Here is a 22,034-nt window from a genome sequence, read left to right on the forward strand (position 1 = left end):
CACTTGGAGTCCTAAAGACTTGTTCTTGTTCGGTTCGGGCGCAGCTAGGGAAGGCACGCAACAAAGAGTATGCATCTAATCTATGCTAAATGATTATGTGTAAATAATATGTTTTCCTGGGTTTATGGTTTTTCCGCATGATTTATGAATTGTCATATGTATCATAACCTAACAACAGGCAAGAAATGAATACTCCGGAAACGATGATATTGCCGAAAACGGAAATATGGATCGTATCGGAAGTATAAATATTATCCAAGTCGTAGATGTTGCCGGAAACGGAAACATGGTACGTATCGGAAAATATTATCGGAAATGGAAATATTGCCGGAATCGGAAATATTGTCGGAAACGGAAATATTGTCAGAATCGGAAATATTATCGGATTCGGAAAATAGTTCCGGAAACGGAAATATTAAATATTTGTTCGAAACGGAAATTAATTCCGGAATCGGAAATATTAAATATTGTTCGTATCGAAAATGAATTCCGTAATCGAGAATTTAATCGGAAGCGCATCGTACGAATTAGCATCGGACGAGGCCTGCCAGACGAAGGCCCAGCACGAAGCCGGGCCATCGCCCAGCAAGCCAAGCGCAACAACCACACGCCAAGCATGCGACCAGGCCCAGCGCAAAAGCCAGGCCCAGCCGAAGCTTGGGCGCGCGCGCGGGGCTGCGACGAGTGGGGTGGCGCTGTGCGTGGGCCGCAAGGCCTGCGTGCGGTGCTAGCGTATTACTCGAAGTGTGTTACTCGAATCCTAAGGCTACCGGGATTCGTCATATGATTAAATCTAATCCTAAAAGATTTAGTTTATTTAATTATAGTCCTAATAGGATTATAATTAAATAAATTAGTATCCTAATAGGATTCCAAATCCTTCTCCATAACTCTATAAATAGGTGCCTAGGGTCACATATTTACAACGAGTTTTCAAGTATTCAAAGTGAGTTTTTGAGAGAAAAATTCAGTCACACAATTGCCTAAAAGTGCCGAAAGTAATAGTACCTTAAGGGCGATTCTAGTTGGTCAATCTTAAGGCGGACCCGGACGTGCTGTGGACTATCTACGGAGGGACGACACTTGGAGTCATAAAGACTTGTTCTTGTTCGGTTCGGGCGCAGCTAGGGAAGGCACGCAACAAAGAGTATGCATCTAAACTATGCTAAATGATTATGTGTAAATAATATGTATTCCTGGCTTTATGGTTTTTCCGCATGATTTATGAATTGTCATATGTATCATAACCTAACATAATCATAGTTGGATTCATTGTGCGTTAGTTACGCGCTATAGTTTTCTTGGTTGTAGAAGCGGGTCAAAATAGGAGCCTTGAAGCGAAGCCTTTGAGCATCCCCAATGGTAAGCTAATTTGACAATTAGCTTGTTATGCCACATAAGATTTCAAGTTATTTCATTGTCTAGCTAATTTGTGCTTCAATGGCTAGCAACTACGGAGTAGCTTGTTATTTAAATTGTTCCACTTGTCCCAGTTGTCAATTAATTATTTGGCAACTTTTGGGAGCTAGTTGTTAAACAAATTAGCTTGTTTAAGCCAATTTGCTTAACCAACCTAATTTATTATTTTTCCTCCAATGGTCTAACTATTAGTTTAAAGCTTTTATAAATTTCAAGTTAGTCTCTAGCTAATTAATCTATGGGGGTCCAAAATTAGTTATGATTTGTTTTCCTTTTAGTGGGTTAAAGTTGAAAGGTAAATTGTAAATATTATAAACGTCGTAATAAAATACGTGGAGAATTTATGAACTTTAATTTTGGATTTCCATAACAATAGTCCAAATTATAACAATAACTTGGTGCGATATCAATTTTAAATGGAAAAAGAGTTTTTCATACTTTGAAGGAGAATTACTTTATTACAATAATTATCTCCGAACAAATAGCACACACAAACACTAATAAAAAGAAAAATGAACATCATTCTCAAACCTTGTGGTCAGGGCATTATAATCCTATTTACGAAGTAATTAATTAAACCTCTAAAAAGTTCAAGGTAACATATATGCAACAATAAGTCTATAAAAGTGGAGTATAAATATACATTACTAGAAACATATCTTATGGAAATTAAAAAATATTTTTGAAGAAAAAATAAACTACACTTTTTTTGTGTTTTTGTAAATCAAATTATATCATGTATTATTATAGAAAAAACAAAACAAAAAATAAAAAGTGATAAGACAAAATGACTTATAAAGGGAAAAGGAAAAAATAAAAACAAAACATGAAGAATTTAGAGGATCAACAAACAACAAGTAAAAGATAAAATAATTTTTAAAAAAACTATCTTAAAATGTACATTAAGGGGATTCGAACTCAAGTGGCCTAGGTGGAAAATGTATCCACCAACCATCATGCCAGAGATATTTTATTAACATTAGTGTAAGTTAATTATATATATTTACTATTTAGATGCAATTAATTATCTCAAAATCAGTTTAACAACTTTTTTATGAAAATAATGAGGGTCCCTTTGAACCCCTCGAGGGCTTCATAGGTCCGACCCTGCATCGAAGATGCTTTTATTCTCTTCAAAAACTAAGGTGTCGTTTGATTCACATAGGAAATAAAATTTCCCATGAAATACAAATTCATAGGAAATGAGTTTCTTAATTAAATTCATGAGAATTTATAAAGTTGTTTGGTTGATAATGTGAGAAGTAACTTCCAATGGGAAATTCTACTTACATAGGAGGGACTAGGTAAGCAAATTTCGCCATTTTGTGGGAAGTTGAAATTCCTAGCAAGTTCCACTTCCCCCATTTCACCAAATTTTTGTCAACCAAACAACTCACATACTTTGCAATTAGGAATTCTAACTCCCTATGTTTTTGTATGCCAACCAAACAACACCTAAAAATTCAAATTTTCGAGAAATAGATCAAATTCTGGTTAGCCCTTAAGGTAAGGAAGGGAGGCCTTGAGTTGAGCTTTTCCACCTAGCTAAGCTAAAGCCAACCTTTTTTTTTTTTTGACATTCTAGCTCGTGGAGAAAGGCTTATAATTATTTTAGTCATTACTCCTTAAGTTTTTTTTTTTTTTTTTGGGTGCAAATGAGCCATAATGACAGGGATGAGAATCGATCTGAGGGGATCAATCCCAGAATCCCCTGAAATCGGGAGGAAAACTCTAACCAACTGAGCGTCTGAGCTATCCCCCACTCTCAGTCATTATCATTACTCCGTAAGTCCATACTACTAAATATATGTCCAAAAACAATGCCACAAGATGTTAACATATAACGTAACCAAACCGCATGTTGCACGGAGTAGATGTTTATCAAGGACATAGACGTGAAAAGTCAAAATTCTCGATCCCATCTCAAAGGCGTTACAGACTTACAAATTACAATTAATCAATTATCAATTCCCGGTTAACTGGCTCCCCACGCAATTTCACGGTTAACACTCACTAACACTTGCGTACACGCGACCAATCAAGATAAACCAAACACAAAACTCCAATTATCATTCGATAATTATGAGATTAAACTAACAAGAAAGCTGGTTGTCATCGTCAATTATTCTGGGGGATTACAGTTTGAACTTTGAGTTTTGCAACTTTGCTCATCTTTAATGACGATTTTCTCTCACCTAACCCAATTCCGAACTTCCGCCAACTCCTTGCTGTCTGAATTCGAGCCGCTTACTTTAATTGTTGCTCCAATTTTATCTCTTTTGATTGCTGGATTTCTTCAATCTGTTATTACTACGGTACAAGAAAATGGGCTCAAATCCAGTCTTATTGCATCCTTCATGTATTTGATCAAGTAATTTTTCTATTGCGAAATCTGTTTATTTTAAATTAATTAATTATTTGTTTATTTTGGTGTGACTGATGAAATGGGGGTTTGAATTCTGAAATCTGCAGGTTGGTTCCTGGTGTTAGGAGCTACCTGGATGCTGAAAAACAGAAGGTACCCAGTTTTTTGTTGGTGTTTTTTTTTAGTACTGATTTAAATGGGAAGAATGTGTTACATTGAATGCTGAATTGCTGACTGTTGTTACTTTTTTTATACAAATACTATGATGTTGAAACCTGGGCGAGTGATTTTAGTATATGCTTATATACTGCAAAACTGATGGACTATTAAAGTTTGCATTTATTTGATGGATATAGTACTGTTTATTGTGGTTGTGATACCTTAAATAGAGGGGTACATGATATATGAGTTTAAAACTTTAAATGATACGTAGTACGGAGTAGTTGTCTGTCAATCTACATTTGAGTATCTGACCTTGTTCGACTGAAAAGTCGTACATTGGTCTTGTTTGGCAATCGACTCTTAGCCGTTGGCCGGTTTACTAGCCTATTTCATCCGCACGGTGTTTAAGTCAGTGACCACTGTAAAAAGTGATCCAACCAACTTCTTCATTAAGATTAGATTGGTTGCTAAAGGCCTTAAATACAACCTTAGCATTTGCTAAACAAGCCCACATATTAAGGAGCTTGTCTAATTTGCTTTACTTGTACTCGTACTCTAAGTAGGGATATATTGTTAGTGATATGACCACTAAATTCTCAAACAATATAGCTAACAATGTAGAACAACGTACTCCGTCTAAAGACAATTGCCACATTTGACTTTTATGAGAAATAACTTTGACTAATGTTTTGGTTACAACTTGTAAGTAAAAATATATAAGGTGATTTTTTTTTAATGAAAGTGTAGTTTAGAGATTAACCTATAGAGTATTATTTGTCATAAGTCTTCATATATTGTTTGAGAATAGTGTCAATAGCTTTGATTTAAAATTCATATGTAAGCTATTATTTTGGGACGAAGGTTGTTTGCTAGCTTTCTTCACACAATACTCCTGATAATTTGTTTTCTGTTGCATTCAGTGTCCAAATTTTATGGGAACCAATGGAACCGCAATCGTGCGAACTACATCTATCCAAATTAAGGCTCTGTTCACTTCACCTGAAACACATTGTCTTGATCTGAATTTTTAAAATTTTGGTTTGAATATTTTGTTGACATGATATGCTCTAAATCTACATAGCTTGGTTTGAACTTAATTTATGGTGATAACATAAGTTTTAAAATAAAACAGCTAGTTTGGTTTGTTGTGGTGCGGTGAAGATAAGACAACTAAAAAGGCACTAGGGATGGTTAGGTGTGGACTGTGAGATTACTAGCTTATACTCCGCTATGGTTACACTTATCCTTTCACGCTTGCCCAATATCTCCAGTTATGTATTTGTAAAAATTATAAAAATTGATACTTCAAAAATACATATTAAGAATATAAGACGGACGACAAGATCCACCTTGACCATATTTTTCCTTCCGTATAAATCACAAACAATAGTCAAAGTGGAGTTTGTGAATAGTGCCAAAATTCAAAGTGTAACCATTTTTCGAATTAGAGGAAGTACTATCTTCCAATAGTTAGCGATTGCTGATTTTTGCATGATTGAATTTTGACCGCTAACTGTATTTCAAATCCTTTTTGATAAATTTTTTTGGAAGTAATTGTTAAATTTGAATTGAAAAGCACCTTCAGTGCTTCAATATAGAACCTTTTTCATAATTTTTAGTAATGTTATGTAAGAGAAATTAATGCTCAAAGAACACATTTGTACCTTGTATGAATGGTATAATTAACTGTTGTCCTGCAACTTATTCAAGGCCATTGCACCATTTAAGGAAACCAGAGAACATTGAAAGCCGATTTACTATTGGCATGTCATATCCAGTGTATAAAAAGGCGCGCCTAAGGCGCGCCTAGGCTCTGAGGCGCAAGGCGATTGGAGCCAGCGCCTTTTATTGTCTAGGCGAGGCGATTTCAATGAGGCGCACCTAAGGCGCAAAAAGGCGCACCAAGGTGCAAAAGGCGCACAAAGGCGCACTTTGAGGCGCAAAAAGGCGCAAAAAAGGCGCACCTACCAAGAGACACACCATTTTTTCACTTTTTTTTTAAACTTTTTATTAGGGCGCCTCACTTCAATGAGGCGCACCGAGGCGCACCGAGGCGCGCCTAAGGCGTTGGGAACTCCAAATCGCCTTGTTGCGCCTTGAGCCTTTTTATACATTGGTCATATCTAGATGTTTCCAGGTTGGAGATTGGTGCTTTGGATGGTCTAAGAGGTCCTGGAGGGCATTTTTGTTTTTACTACATGATCAATGTACGCAATATGTAACACCACACTCCTGCTACCTTGACTTCTTCAGTTAGGGGGTTGCGGCCTTGAGGGATTGTGGAGAGAGGGGTATTAATATGATGTGATTGGAAATAGGATTAATCCTCACATGTGATGCTACTTTCCTGCTTAGATCGAGGAAGTTAAATCTTTGTATTCCTGCTCTTGGATGATGAATTGTGAAGCTTCAAAAAGTGGGGGCGACTTGATCAATAATAAATTAGTAATTCCGAGTTGATACTTGCAATGTCATTCTTTTCGTTGGTTTATTTGGTATGTACCACTTTATGAAATTAATTCTGGATGGTAGAATTGGAATATGGTAACTTCTGAGTTCATGGGGTCTTCTTTAGGACATGATTCTGGATGGTAGAATGGGAAGATGGTAGCTTATGAGTTCATGGGATCTTCATTAGGACATGTGATATGAGCTTAAAATGCATGCCAGTATTCTTAATAATATTATTCCATTCGATCCACGAAGTTCTTCTCATTTGGAATATTGACAGTACTCACAATGGAACAGAATCTTAAATGGGAAGATCTTTCAGGAATGGAGGGGGTAGTATCTATCAGGACTATCACATTGAGATCCTGAAATTTGTAATGTTTGGGTCAATTTATTTTTAGTGATCGATTTATTTGTGTCTACTGAGTGTCCTTGGAAAGTAGGTTTAAGAAACTAGTGATCACATCTTACAAGGGGTTTAATTGTACATGCATGCAGGTTGTGGATAAGATGCAATCAGGTAATAAGTCTAAAAGAGATGGTTGGAGAACCGAGTTACCGGCTACTGGCTTGGGAAGTAGAGTGATTGATATGATGAAAGAGGAGAAGGCAAAGGATGTGGCGTGGCAAGGAAAATGTTCCGGTACAGTGTATGTCTGTATCTTCAATTTGTGTTGCACATACAATCTATAGTACTGAAAGAGAAGATAAATTGGCTACAAATTTCGTCATTCTGATATCATGGATTTGGCATGGATACAATTATGTTCTACTTGTGTGATTAAGATTGTAATTATATTAAGATTACACTCTAATGAGCATTTAATGGTCTTTGGTGCAGATACATCGGAGGAGCTGAGTCTGAAGGTCATTTTTCCTTGATAAATGAAGCATGTTCAATGTTAGTAGTCACCCGAATCTTAAAATTTATCACATTATTCTCGTGGAAACACACATGCATTGCACTTCTGAAAGGCTCTTTAGTCTTATTTTTTGCATGCCCTGCACTTTCAACTATTGTCTTTGGTTCTTCTTCTTCACTTTTTCATTGTTGTCCTCATTCATTTGCGGCCTCTACACATTTTATGTTGTCATTTGTTGAGAGAGAGAGAGAGAGAGAGAGAGAGAGAGAGAGAGAGAGAGTTGGTGGGACCAGAAGTAGTGTATGTGAGAGTAAAGTTGTGGTCCTCACCCCTCATGGTCATTCACGCTAAGGGTCAAACTTAAAGGGCGAACCAAAAAGGAAACCAGGGAAATCATAGAGGGATGGAGGGAGTATCACTTAGTTTTATGAGTTTAGAGTATATTTCCTATGTTCTTTTGTCCCTAAATAAAAGTTGTTTTCTCAAATCACAATGTTCATTATTTATTTAATTATTTATTGTGAAAATTATGACGTACAAAATACATGGACATTGGATTTGTAAACTATGTGTATGAGTGTATCCTAAAGAAGAAAAAGTCATTTACTTTGAATACTAAGCTAGATTTGTGAGTGAGTTGCTAAGAATAACTTTATCCAGTTAGACACTATTGTTTGATTCATACGATGCATCTAATGCTCTACTCGTATGAGTATAACCCAAATTAGAATTGAGAATTCCTATTCTTACAGCTTTATGTCAGTTCTAATGTTGTGCTACCCACAGATCTTGTTCCATACTTCCATTTGTGCATGCACTGTTGCATTTGCACAATTGCTGATCTGTATCATAAGCTGCGATTTTTTTTTCCAGTTTAGGTCCTTGTGGATATATGTTTGGTGCTAATATGGTCAATCTCTCTGCCAGGTTTGCACATACCAACCCGTTACATTTGGATGTTTTCCAAAGTGTTGTTCATTATGAGGCAGAAGTAGTTGCAATGACAGCTGCATTACTTGGAAGTAAAGAAAAGGCTTCTGGAGGTCAAGTATGTGGAAACATGACTTCAGGAGGCACCGAGAGTATACTATTGGCTGTCAAATCTTCACGCGATTATATGAGAACCAAGAAGGGAATAAAAAAACCAGAAATGTATATTGTGAATGGCATTTCTTTTGACCTCAAATTTTATAGGAATTTGCTTGGCTTTTCTAGTAATTAACTGAAAGTTCCCTTTCTTCTCTTTTCTTCCAAGTGTAGGATTGTCCCTGTATCTGCCCACTCAGCATATGACAAAGCTTGCCAGTATTTCAACATTAAACTTTGGCGTGTTCCTGTGAACAGTGAATTTCAGGCGGATGTGAAAGCCATTAGACGTTATATCAACAAAAACACCATCTTGGTAAGGGTAAATTTATATTAGATAGTTTCTTTTAGCAACTGTAATGTTCATACTCTAGTTTTGCTGAATATCTGCATGTCTTTTGATTGCCTATCTCTTGTTAAGTTGCATGTGAAACTTCGAAAAAAATATTTGTGCATTAACTTGCAAGTACCACTTTGTGCCTTCTAGATTGTTGGATCTGCACCTGGGTTCCCACATGGCATTATCGATCCCATCGAAGTAAGTAAAGTGTCTGTTTTGAGACAGATCCACAAGATTCAAGCCTTTAGGTAGGTTTTTAGTTGATATCAGATTTTCTTTCTGTAGGAGCTTGGCCAACTAGCAACCAGCTCTGGGGTCTGTTTCCATGTTGATCTTTGTCTTGGTGGATTTGTTCTTCCTTTTGCACGCAAACTTGGGTATGGCTTGTTATTTTTGCTTGTATTTTAAGTTATGCTTTCTGTTACTTTCTTATCTGAATATCTTCTATACTCTATGTTTTAAAGTGAAATCTTCAATTTGCTATTGAACATCAATTGTTTGTCAGTGGCTATAGTTTGAACCTCACAGATTTACGAATGTCTAATGCCTTTCAGGTATCCAATTCCACCATTTGATTTCTCTGTCCAAGGAGTTACCTCAATATCTGTAGATGTACACAAATATGGTTTGGCCCCCAAAGGAACCAGTACAGTTCTCTACCGAAATCATGAAATTAGGAAGGTAGTTTTGATTGTCTGCTTCTGTTGGCATCCTGATACCCTTTTTCTTGTTTTCCTTTGAGTGGCGGTTTCTTTTTAATTGAATTAGGCTTAATCTCTGACATTGTGGAACCTCTTCCCTTATCCGAGTAGCTCAAGTGTCATTCCCTTACAGTTGCTTCATTTATATATCTTTTTTTGAGCTGAAGGGTTAATTAACTTTTTGTTTTGTTTTGTTTCGCTTGATGTTTTGGCTTTCTAGTTAGTTCTGAATTCTTTCTGGAGTTCTGACAGATTGCAGAGGATTTCATTTTGCAGCACATAGAAATACTTTTACTTCTTTCATCTGTGCTTGTTTGAGGAGGGAATACTAACTATAGTGCGTTTTTTTATGCCTTCGTACTTTGTGGTGCATCTCCAACAGCATCAATTTGTTGCTGGTGAGTCTATATTCTTAATTGTGTCTATGTTTGAATTCTGTGTTGATTTTTTCGAATACTTTACGTGGCTACATAAGTTTTCCAGCCATATCTTGGTCGAGTTTGGGTGAAAGCTGTTGGTATATACTGTAATACTGAACTTATGATTGCGTGTTTGTTGACACGACAGTAACCGAGTGGTCTGGTGGTCTCTATGTATCTCCAACAATTGCTGGGAGCAGACCTGGCGGTCTGAGTGCTGGTGCATGGGCAGCAATGATGTCTTTGGGAGAGGAAGGTGAGCAAACAAGACTACTTTTCTTATTTTAAGCTCCCAATTTCTTCCCAGTATCATGTTTTTGTAGTGCAATGCAAATATTACGAAGTATTTTGTAGTGTAATATTGCAAATATTACAAATTACTAATTTTCCTGTAAATAACAGGTTATTTGGAGAATACAAGACAGATTATGGAAGCGACAAAGAAGATTCAGGAAGGGTTTGTGCTGTTTCCGTCAACTTCTTCCTTTTCGTTTTATGCTATAATCCCAACACCATTAACTGAAGAGAATTTTTTCCATTAGAATAAAGGGTATTCCGGAGGTATACGTCGTTGGAAAGCCCGACATGACTATTGTGGCATTTGCCTCCAACATCGTTGATATATTTGAAGTTAACGACCTTATGTCATCTAAAGGTTGGCATCTAAGTCCCCTGCAGCGACCCAACAGGTACTTCTTTTAAGAGAAATCTTCTCTACTCTACGGATTTGGATAAACCTATCTATTCTTGGATGTTTTTATTACAAAACTATTCCTCCTTAAGCCGGGACTCGGAAGATGCTCCTTGGTACACCTAAAATATCAACAAAAATGTTACGTCAGAGGGTGATTTATTACCCCTATTGTTTACTTTCTTTAGTTGCATGCCTTGCATTAGGCGGCACAAAATTTACTCATTATAACTTATGAATAAGCAATGTGAATATGTGATGATATATGAGGAAGTAAATTTTGATAACGGTTATGTATTACCAAATACATAACATGTATCAAAAATGGTATGGAAAATGAAAAAGTGGTATAAAATAAGAACAATGGTATATAAAAAAAAACAATGGTATAAAAAATAAGAACAATGGTATAAAGAACAATGGTGCTTTTATGTGAAAAATGACGTTTTTATATGATGTGAAATTACTAGCGTACCCCAGTGATGTGTTTATAAAAATGTGTTTATAAAAACATAACTGTGTGTCGCCTCTCCGTTCTTGATGAATATGAAGTATATCTTAAGAAACTTATATATTTCTTCTCATCCAATCGTTTACATGTACCAGCTTGCATATCTGTGTGACCCTTCAGCATGTATCGGTGGTTGATGACTTCCTAAAGGATCTGCAGGAGTCTGTGCGAACTGTAAGTTCTTACAAACTACATCCAATGTCATTAAAGCTTGGTAATTTTGTTTAACGTGACGACTGTTGAGCTTTCAGGTAAAAGAGAATCCAGGTCCAATAAATGGCGGACTTGCTCCAATTTATGGTGCTGCAGGAAGAATGCCTGATAGAGTAATGGTACAAGAATTGCTGGTTAATTTCATGGACAGCGCTTATTGACGCCCTTATGTCCTTGTTGCAGTTGTTCTATATCTCTTACCATTCACATTTTATGTTGGCACAAAAATGAACGATACACTTATACAAAACACGACTTTTTTTCTTCTTCTTTTGCTTTCCTTGATTGTTTTAATTTCTTCGTACAGTATGAAAGGAATGGTTGGATGTTTACGGGGGTACAAAGAAGTATTCAAAAACTTTTACGGACCACAACTGTATAGAATAATAATCGGTATACGATGCTTTTGGTGGACTTAAGAATGTAAGGAGCTTTCGAATGAATATGATCTCTTCCATTTCTACAAAGAAATTATGTTACAGAGTGGAATTTTTGTTTGTCTAAATATGAATTACTACCATCCATGGTCCATATGGGGCTCTCTAACTACTAACGTAGCAACCCTAATCCTATGTCGATTTTGAGGTGCCTCAAGAGCCGAGAACGGAGATGCGGCATACAGTTATGTTTTTATAAACACATTACAATTCTATGTTGGTAATTTCGCATCACATAAAAAGTCATTTTTCACATAATAACATTATTGTTCTATATACCACTGTTCTTTTTTTCATACCATTATTCTTGTTTTATACGGAGTACCATTTTTTCATTTTTCATACCATTTTTTATACATGTTATGTATTTGGTAATACATACTCCGTAACCATTATGGATTTTTACTTTCTCTTCAGAAGCCACACATATATCCGCGCATGATGGGTTTGTGTTGCACGCTCCACGTAAGAATGCATATGTGGTGGCGTGATATTTATGAACCGAAGAAGAGTGACATAAATATATATTTTTTCCCCCAGTGAAGATAGATATAAAGAGTAATGATGTAGACGAGATTTGATTCCAATTTTATCTCAAATTTTTAATCAAATGAAGCTACACAACAACAAAGTAGAGGCACTACAACTAGTCTACAAGGCTACAAGTCTACAACTTCATCATTTAATTTAGGGTAACCAATTTTCATAGAAGAAAATAAAGGGGAGAAAAACCGATCTCAACTTCAACTTCCAAATGCTCAAGCTTCAAAGTTCAAACAATCCTTCCCGCCAGAAATATAGTTTTCCGATTCAAAAAACTGAAATTCAGCGGCTTCTCCTTTCTCAATCAAATGGCGCAGATTTGCAATCCAAAAAACTGTAAATTTTCTGAACAAAAAAAAGCAAGCGAGATTGTTTCGCATCGAATTCTCTCATCATCATCATCGGAGGCGTTGAAGTTTTCCGGAATTTCCAAATTATCTGATTAATTTGGTAAGATACACAATATTATTAACAATTCGTTAATTCACGTTGATTAATTTTGCCCTAGAATTTCAATTTCAATGTTTCCTGTTTTGCTTGATTAAATTTATCGCAATTGAGCTCGCAATTTCATCGCCATGAATTTAGGTTTTATACAATCAGCTACTTTATCCAAGTTATATTGCGTGTTTGATTGATGTTAAATTTGTTTATAATTGGATTATTGAATGGATTCTCATCAATACTTTATACTGTTATCAAAATTATCTAATTGTTTATTTTTTTAAATGTCATCTAATTGTTTTTCTTAGTTGTTAACTTGTTACTATAAGTCTATAATTGATTAGCTTAAGAGCGAATGCGCGATATTGAAAATCATAGATAGCTAAGTAGTGTCTTTCCGGTTTTTAGCTTGAGATTTCGAGGCTAATTCTATATGATATTGATTAAATGTATCAAAGAAGTGAGATCTCTAAGATTTCTAATACGAGGACTTAATTGATGTCAGATATGGACTTTTGAGCGAGCTGGAGGTTTCATTATGTATCAGCGATGTGGTGTTAACCTACTCAACAGTGATTAGTGAATACTGAAGTTAACGAGTTATCGAAAGTAGTACTCCCTACATTCCTCTTTATTCTTCCTATTTGGAATTTTTTTGGGAGACGGAAAAATAAAATAAAAGTAGAAAGACTAAGAAGGGAGGAAGTATGCTCTTTGGAGTATTTTTTGGCTAATAATGCAGTGGTTCATGTAGTATATCCTGATTTTCGAATATTATTGGCAGGGAGAAGTGGAGTAGAAATGAGTGTATCCTTCTTTTCACTCCGTTCTCTGTTTAAGTGGTTATTGACTCCTGAATGTAAGAGGAAGGTTGAACAAATCTTGGTCAGCGAATCAAAAGCCCCCCTATAGCTCCGAGATTTGACTACCGGACTTAAGTATCCACTCTCTGAAATTTGTTTGTCATCCTTCCTTAAGGTTTTAAAATCCCTACCTCTTGTAGGTGCTGTTGCTCAAATCACGGTATGTATAGAATGATAATATTATTGCCGTAGAAAAGGATAGTTTTCTATAATTACAAGCATAATGTAAAAGCACAAATTTCAAGGAGTAGCACAAACCGAAATATTACATAGATTGTGATCATGATGATGCATAGCTTCATACTAGAGTTTCTGTTCTTATTTTTATCTAGCTTCAAGCTCAATCACTCAACATATTTGTCAAGTGTACTAAGGACATTCATCCCATAAATATAGCATGACACACATTTAGATGGTTGTAGTTCTTCACGACGGAGTCTCCATATCTGCATCCCTGCATCTCCTTTCTAGAGCTCCAAAACAAGGTCTGGAATACACACATCTCATTGTGTCAGAATGGAAGAGCCAAAAGTAACTGTTGTGCACAATTTGTTGGGGTGGCAATTGTTTAGTTCAATCCCGCATTACTTTAGATTAGACTATTAGTGTTGGTCACTCATAAATGAGTCAACATGATCATGTATCATACTTAGCTTGGTTCATGTTATGAACATTTTGCAAAAAAAAGGTGCCAACTGCCAAGCACCCAAACAGCCAAACCCATGTCTGAGTGTCAAGTATATAATTTCGATACTTTAGGTGAAGTGTCAGGGTAACATAGATAGACTCTACTGTAGTCACAACACCAAGAAAATAATGAAAAACTTAAAAGAATGTGTAATATCATGCATGGGTACTTACAATCTGCATCAGTTTTGATCCAGCACTCCCTGCTTCCATTTGAATCATTCCCATCTTCTGAGTACTGAGTTGGGTTAGAGATGCTCTTCCTGCATAACATATAACCATTTTGACCTGCTTTCTGGGAGAAAGTTGGGATGCTCTCATCTGGAAATGTATGCTCATCCTTATAGTAGCCCGCATTGCCAGGCATTATGTCCTTGATCCCATTCTTATGCATTTTGTCTGACTTTTCTGTGGATGTTAAGAATTCTGGATGCACTTTCTTGTGAAATTTCTGCAGGATCTGCATTGAAACTATTAGGCAGAGAAGGTAGAGAATTTTATCTAGATTCTCAACGTGTTAGTCACATGCTTTCTTAGAAGTTCAAGTGTTTCTTTCTTGTACAATGTCTTACTTTTCCTGACAACGGCAATTGAAGTTGGGTGGGTTAACTGATTGTTATATATCAACTGTTTGAGAATTAGAAAGTAAAGAACTGTTCCTTTCATGTTCTTTGTTCTTAGGAAACAATTAATTCCTTTATCTGCTTCAGATCTATCTTTTACCAATTTATGAATGGTGAGATTAACAGAAGAATATACTCATAGTTCACTGGAAAGGACAAATTGTTCATTGCTCAAGTCTTCTGATCTACAAACTTTGTGGTTCTGTTTTGAAGTGATTCTGCAATTGCTTATTTCCGTCATGAAAGTTCTCAAGTCTCAACTTATTTGATTGGTTTTCCGAAGGAATAGCCTACAACAATTGAAATGATCATCTTATGCAACTTGGTTTATTTCTCCTTACCTTTTTGTCGCCCTTTCTTTTTTCTAATACTCGTTCATGTTTGCTCACTTTATAATCTGTAATCCATAACATTCTGACCGACTCAGAAGATGTAATGGACAAACATATAGGATAGGAGGAATATAAAATATCTTCTCTTCTCGAAGGAGAGAGAATTAGTTTATGAAGCTGTTACTAAACAGATCAACACTTCTTCCATTTTCTTATCATAAAGTTGATTATCATTACTTCTTTTTTGTGTGAATCGAATATGTCAAGGACTCAAGGGTGATATTTTCAAAGTAGAAACTAGTTAGTCGATTTAAACGAGAAACAGATGATACTAGAATACCTGTAGAATGATATGGAAATATAGATAAATTCTTATGATCAGGATGAAGGAAAAAAATAGTAGTTTAATTTTTTTAATACAGTTTCAAAACAATACCACAATTTTTTTGGAAAAACATGTTTCAAAAAAAATCATTCTGTGAAAATATGAAACCCCAAGATTTTAGATGGTACTATTAATCTTTTTCTTGCAGTTAATCAAGTTTGTGATGTTTTTTGTTTGGTCCATATAAAAGTGGTTAGTGGGATACACTAAATAAGTCAAGTACCTTGCACAGTTTTGTCTCTGCCGAACCAGATTCTGCAGCTCCCCGAGTTGAGACAGATGAATTCCTAGAAGCAGCATGCAATGCATTTTTCTTCTTCATCAGTATTTTTTTCATGAGATTCATGGAAGCAGTCTTGTCCCCTTCTTTATCTTCCCTTTTCTCCCCACGTTTGCACTTGGTTTCCGAGGTTTCTTCTGCCTTGTGCTTCTCGAATAGTTCTCCCAATGATGTCCTACTCTCCTTTTTGGGCACTGTTGCCTTCTCTGGCACTTCTACAGCTGATCCTAACAGATATTCCTGTAGTGGACAGTACATCAAGTTATTTCCTGGTCCTTCTGTGCTTTCTGGAATTTCCAGTGGCTTGCCACTCAGAGTGATGGTGCTTGCATGGCTGATTCTTCCATTGCTAACATGACTGTTTCTCCCTGAGGAATCTGTCCAACCATCATCTTTAGTCTCAGAAGCAAGCACTCTCTCTAACTCATCATTGATGAGCCTCAATTCATTGTCTGTCACTTCAGTCTCTCCTTCTGCGAGCTTCTCAAATGACACCGCGAATGTTGGTGTCCCTGGTGGCTCTGGGATGACTGCATCTGCTACCCCAAGGGTGCCGATTGCTAGAAATCCTTCAAAGTACTCTGGAAACTCATCAGCTGATGATGCTTTTCTTTCGTATTCTGAAAAATCCGTAGTCTCCACACTCGTAAATGATGCTCTCCGTTGTCTCCCTTGCGTTTGCTTTTGATAGAAGTCAGGGTCGTGAAGGTATTGTTGCCCTGAAAGATGGGATTTTACACCTTAAAATTAGGACAATACTAGCAAGCCTTTGATGCTTTTGATTTGATTGGAGTCAGATGCTACGATCTCAAAATATATATGGAAGTGTCACAAGGCTTTCTTAGTTTATAAATGTACTTCTGCTTAAAATGCATAACAATGGGGTATTTTGAGGAATTCGAGGACTCATAGGTGATTTTTGGGTTATTTTGGGGCCTTTGGGCTGTGAATGTCATATACAATATTTGCATATTACACTTTTAAATTTAGAGTTTTTTGTGTTTCTGTACTGTACGTCTAGAAGATAACTGTTAAACTGTTTCTTTTGGCACAGCACTTCCTGTCAGAGGGTTATGGTGATAAGGATTGCACAAGATAAGTACAAGCTGGAAGCATAATGAAGAATTGAAGAAAGAATATAGCAGAGATCAAATTAGTGGGTGGCGAAAGAATTTACCCTGGGGAAATTCCTTCAGTATTTCGCCATTGCCTTGCTTAAACTTGCGATGCATCCAAGTCAGTAACTGCACCAAACACAGCAGGAAACACAGAAATTCAGAAAATGTTGATTTGTTTTTTGCAAATACAACTGAGATTGAGATTACCTTCATCTTTTTGGTCTTCAAGCTGATGTCTGATCAGTTTTTCGCCGCAGAGAGGATTGGGAAGGAGTATGCTTTCCTAAAAGGTTACAGTTGTCTGAGCAAGATGATTTTCATGATTAAAATAGTAAAACATATGCATGATGCGAGCTCTGACCTTCCAAGAAGAAGACAAGTAGAAGGACACGGAGAAGTTTACAACTTCCTGGTTGGGTCTCATTTGTCATTAGTGAATCATTTTGCCACTGGGAGAGTGGGCTTTGGGCCCCTTATACTGTTGATCTTATGAGCTAGAATAATAGGCATAGACTTCATTGCCAAGGTTGATTGCTAAGTTTGTTCTGCATGTGGAAAGTTAATCGCCCACGTAGGAACTGAGAAGTCTGAGATGCATGCAAAAACATGATCACGTTCAAATGCCGGTCACACGTGTCTGTGCTTCCAGGTATGCAAGTTACTTCGTCTAAATTTTTTTCTCTAATACTTCGTATTAACATTGCAGATGTGTTTTTAGTCTTTTTACCTTATAGTAAGAATCAACCAACGGATTTTTCTCGTTGTTCATTCGAAAAAATCCCTATTTAGGCGAATGCGAGAGTAACAAACGAACAGCGTATCTACAGGAAAAAAAAGTTCTAGTTACTTTGCTAGTTAATGTTTTCAAGCACTAATGGCCACTAGCTAGTGCATGAACTGGAGGAGAAACCATCACTTGTCAAGAAACATGCTAGGTTTACAAGTTGCTTTCAGCAGCACTAGATTTTTGCGTCCTTGATTCTACATGACAACAAAATCCATTTCCTTTTTTTTTTAATAATTCAGTTGTCTAACCACTTCTTGTCCATCAAGTAGCTGATTTGCCTAAATAATCTTCAACAAACACACTTTCTTTTACTCCCTCTAGAGTGTAGAGTTTAAACCTTGACAAAAGTAACCCAACCTGAACAACTCGACCCTTATCCAAACTGTACCAAACTGAAAGCAGATAACTTGGATATGATTTGAGTCGAAATTGGCCCAACACAACTCGAAAATTATTAATTTTGATGGATAGATTCTCGTCATAGAAAATCTACTATAGAACTTATCCAAATTGAACCAAATGACACACCACCTGAATATCACCGTAACCAAACTTGATCCAAACAAACCATAATTGCTAGTAATGCTACCTCTAGTTCTCTCTTTGAAAATAATGAGTTGTCCGCCAACATTTATTGAATATGAAAAAGAGTCATAAGACATGTTTTGGTCACTGTTACCTGTTTCGCTAGTATGAGATTAGGTACGGGTTCACAATTCTCTACCTAATTTGCTAAATTTACCAAAAATGTAACATTATCATGTTGTAATTCGTTGTTGTGGTTCGTAGGGGTGATTAGGTAACACTGGTCTTGATACGTATCTCTAGATAAAACCGAGTGAGTCATGAATCAAGATCCTTGCCCGATTGCTTGGTACCCTTTGCACTCTTTACAAACCTTTCCCCTTGGCGTGGACTGACCCTAAAGGCCACTTCTGCGTGTTGGATATTGTGATGCCTTTGTTACCTAACTATACCGAACATGATGGACCTACTATTATGGCATCTTACTTGCATTTTGCACTTTTATGACAGCTTCTTGTGAGTATATTTGATCACTTGCACTTTTTTGGCACATTTTCCAAGCTAGATAATGGGATAGGTTATATTTATCTTCAAGTATTATTTTTAGGGGTTGCCTGTGTCAGGTTGGAGTGAGGAAAGAACCGAAAGACCCATCCTTTAGAGTGGACTCAAGATGTCATGATGAAGAAAATATGCCGGAAAGTACTAAAAATATGCTAGTATGCATATCCTCATATATCTGTGTATCATGCCTTTCTTAGTTGAGGGTTGATAAGTTGACATATGTTTTCCGAACCCACGTATTTCCACAACAGTAGAAATACTTGCATAGAAATGAATTGCCACAACTATTTGAAGTACTGCCACTAAATATGTTGAATGTACTACAAAAGGATTTGATTGTTTATTTGTTTTGTTAATGAGTTCCTTGGAGTTAATTCACTTTCCTTTCCTTCCCCCCTCCTCAGAGACTTGATCTTGAGGTGGAGTAGCTAGGATTGTAACTTGTAAGGTATCTACCAACTAAACTACCCGTGTGTGCGACATTTGTGGCAAAAAATACTTGCTTAATTGTTTTATTAACAGAGTACTATTCTACCAGACAAAGGGTGAAGAATATTGAACCACCAGTAATCAAGATTACTTATGATGGAACAAAATCCAAAACTTGCCGGAATATGGGTTTGTTGATCACATTATTGACACACAGAGTATAAAGTAATGCATAAAAGAAAAGCTCGTGTTTGATTGTTTTCTGTTAATCAAGTGGGGTATATTGTGTGTTAATCCTTCAGGTTTGTTGATTAGCACAATATAGTACTATAAAGCTTACGTTGCATTTCTATGCCCATTCTTTAATTTAATATCATTTTTCTCTAAGTTGGCTTTATATTGGGGTTAAGGCTAATGCAAATAGGTGAGTTCCAAATCTAAGTCTGTACAAATACTGATTGGGCATTTTGTATAGCCGCAGTGATATTTTGGATAATTGGACATTCTGGATTTTCTTGACTTAATACGGGTGTTTTTGGGATAATACAATTGATTTGCCCAATCTCGGAGAGTGGGAAATAGTTACTACTCGTCTTGGTAAAACTTTCCTATAAAATTTGCCAGATAGGCTATACTGATCTTTGTGCATATACTTACACTTGATACTGTTAGAAGTTAGACTTTTTAATTTGGAGCATGGCCCTCAAGTTGCTAATTTTTGTACTTTGTTCTAAATCTTACTCGCTATTTTTTCATGCCACTGCTTATGTATTTTAGGTATTATTTCTTTATTTTACATGATTTAAGCGATGAGGCAGACTACTTCAGTCTACATTATGAACTTGGCTATTGTTTATGCTTTGGTGACTATTGTTGGCTTTTCGCCGTTGTTTTTTCGTTCTTGCTTCGTTGCTTTGTCTTTTCAGTTGCATAATTGAAGTGACGATAATAATTAATTATTATTGATAATTTTCCCACAGGATATTGAAAATTCGGTGATGAGAGAAAGACCTGTGTTTTCACAGAATAGCACACACTCAAATGAGGATATATCGCAGCAGCAAAATCAAGCCATACAGGCTGCCCCTGGTAGAAAACAACCTGGTAACGATTATTTATGGTATGTTCTTTCTCCTTGTCTTCTTCAAATACTGTTGCAATCTCAATGAATTCAGAAGTTATTTCAACTATGGGGGGCCTGGCCAATCTTTAGTGTCTTCTTCTTATCCTTTTATATTGTGTTGTTATTTGATCTTTTCCCAGGCTTTTTTGGTCACTGGTTCTCGGATGCATCTGAGTACTACTTATGCCCCGACTTTTATAAGCCACGTTAAATTAATTTAATACATTAATACATTATTTACTAATACACGATGTGACAAACTGACAAAAGACCTATGTAATAGTAGGTTTAAATGAGTCGAAAATCTAATCACAAATTAAACCTGCTTATTTTGGGTTAGGTTGTGATCAATTATCTCGTCTAGCTTCCTAATTTTGCCAGCCTTAAATGAACTTTGGATTCGTTTTCTCCCTAAAATTGTTCACCTTAGACTCTTAGAGCATGTGCATGAGTTCTTCTTACCACCATAACTGCAATCATAGCACTATTTACAGTATCTGTATAATGATTATAATCCATTAGAGCCTTGTAACTTCTAAATATTGTTTAGCTAGACTCATTTTTGTAGTCTCTTCTATAGTTAGGAAACTAGTGCGCCGCAGACCTGCAGTGCCCTCTTGAAGCTTTGAATAAACTAAAATCTCCAGGTTATTTTAATTAGCTTAGCTCTCTAATAGCTTCATTTCGGGTTATTCCTGTTCATTAGTCTTTTAACAACTTGTGTTATTTTAAAAAAATGGTTCAAAGGAAAAGAAGGGAACTAGAATTTCAACTGATCATGGGTCGGGTTGGACCTGATAGTGGAAAATTTTCAGAGCGGTTTTTCCTGACCAAACCCGAATTTTTTTGACCGGGGCGATACCGGGCTAAAACATGGCTAGAGCCCCTTTTTACCTTATTTCTGGGCCCATTAGCCATCCAACAAGGACAAAGATGAGTGTTGTTCCTTGTTACATCCAAAACCGGTATCATTGGACATTGGTTTTATTTTCTTAGTGAAGGTTTGCAAGTTTGGGACTTGGGAGTCAGCTTTCCATGAGGTCGAATAATTTTGGAGTACCAGCTTTGCCTTTTTTTGCCAAAAGTAGCAATTGTAGCTACATTGTGGACTGCCCATTTGCTCCCTCTCCTCAAATAATCTATACTAATATATTAAAAGGCGCGTAGAGCTCTCCTTATTACGCCACATCATCACTACTAAGTATCATGGCATGTCATTGACAACCAAAAAACATGTAGTAAGGATTGAACACTAGACCTCTTGAAATAAAAGTTACAATTCTTACCATCCCAGCTAGCCACAATGATGTTATATCTTTCAATAAAAAATAAAATATAACCTTTTTAAAATGAATAATAATGAATTAAAGGAAATAATGGAAAAACAAAAACAAAAGGGAATTAATTACTTAACTTATAAATGTACAATTCTTCTCTTCTCAACTTAGGCTGCGTTCCATTCACGTGATTTCCACTTATTTTTCCTGAACTTATCTTATCTGAACTTATCTGAACTTAACTGAACTTATCTGAACTTATTAGAACTTATCAAAACTTATTTTAGTTATAAATTGTACTTGGTCAACCCTTATTTTTCCTGAACTTATCTGAACTTAACTGAACTTATCTGAACTTATTTTTTCCTGAAATAAGTGGAAATAAGGTGAACAGAA

General features: G+C 36.2%; 2 protein-coding genes across 2 annotated transcripts; one reads left to right on the forward strand and one right to left on the reverse strand.

Annotated features, from left to right (window-relative positions):
- Positions 1–3,360: 3,360 nt before the first annotated feature.
- On the forward strand, positions 3,361–11,664 carry LOC110785722 (sphingosine-1-phosphate lyase). Its single transcript, XM_021990223.2, has 15 exons — positions 3,361–3,790; positions 3,892–3,937; positions 6,896–7,047; positions 7,239–7,298; positions 8,188–8,412; positions 8,521–8,662; positions 8,834–8,884; positions 8,972–9,063; positions 9,241–9,367; positions 9,770–9,785; positions 9,955–10,062; positions 10,209–10,263; positions 10,349–10,495; positions 11,104–11,182; positions 11,260–11,664. The coding sequence occupies exons 1-15, from the start codon at positions 3,597–3,599 to the stop codon at positions 11,380–11,382; spliced, it is 1,617 nt and encodes a 538-aa protein (XP_021845915.1). The 5' UTR covers positions 3,361–3,596; the 3' UTR covers positions 11,383–11,664.
- Positions 11,665–13,671: 2,007 nt separating this feature from the next.
- LOC110785723 (protein LAZY 1) lies at positions 13,672–17,287 on the reverse strand. The gene is made up of 5 exons (XM_021990224.2): positions 17,141–17,287; positions 16,993–17,059; positions 15,759–16,534; positions 14,370–14,655; positions 13,672–13,995 (listed from the first exon to the last, which is right to left on the reverse strand). Exons 1-5 carry the CDS (start codon positions 17,144–17,146, stop codon positions 13,976–13,978), a joined length of 1,155 nt encoding a protein of 384 aa, XP_021845916.1. The 5' UTR covers positions 17,147–17,287; the 3' UTR covers positions 13,672–13,975.
- Between the last annotated feature and the right edge of the window lie 4,747 nt (positions 17,288–22,034).

This window comes from Spinacia oleracea, chromosome 1 (assembly GCF_020520425.1).
Source record: "Spinacia oleracea cultivar Varoflay chromosome 1, BTI_SOV_V1, whole genome shotgun sequence".
Taxonomy (NCBI): Eukaryota; Viridiplantae; Streptophyta; class Magnoliopsida; order Caryophyllales; family Amaranthaceae; genus Spinacia; species Spinacia oleracea.

Bases quoted from the DNA above. Each gene is read 5' to 3' on its own strand.
- LOC110785722 (XM_021990223.2), top strand. From the start codon at position 3,597: ATGACGATTTTCTCTCACCTAACCCAATTCCGAACTTCCGCCAACTCC. The intron at 3,938-6,895 runs GTACCCAGTTTT...ACATGCATGCAG, and splicing joins TGGATGCTGAAAAACAGAAG to GTTGTGGATAAGATGCAATC. The intron at 7,048-7,238 runs GTATGTCTGTAT...TCTTTGGTGCAG, and splicing joins GGAAAATGTTCCGGTACAGT to ATACATCGGAGGAGCTGAGT.
- LOC110785723 (XM_021990224.2), bottom strand. The intron at 16,535-16,992 runs GTAAATTCTTTC...CCCATCTTTCAG, and splicing joins ACTGAAGGAATTTCCCCAGG to GGCAACAATACCTTCACGAC. The intron at 13,996-14,369 runs GTAAGTACCCAT...TGTGTATTCCAG, and splicing joins GATCAAAACTGATGCAGATT to ACCTTGTTTTGGAGCTCTAG.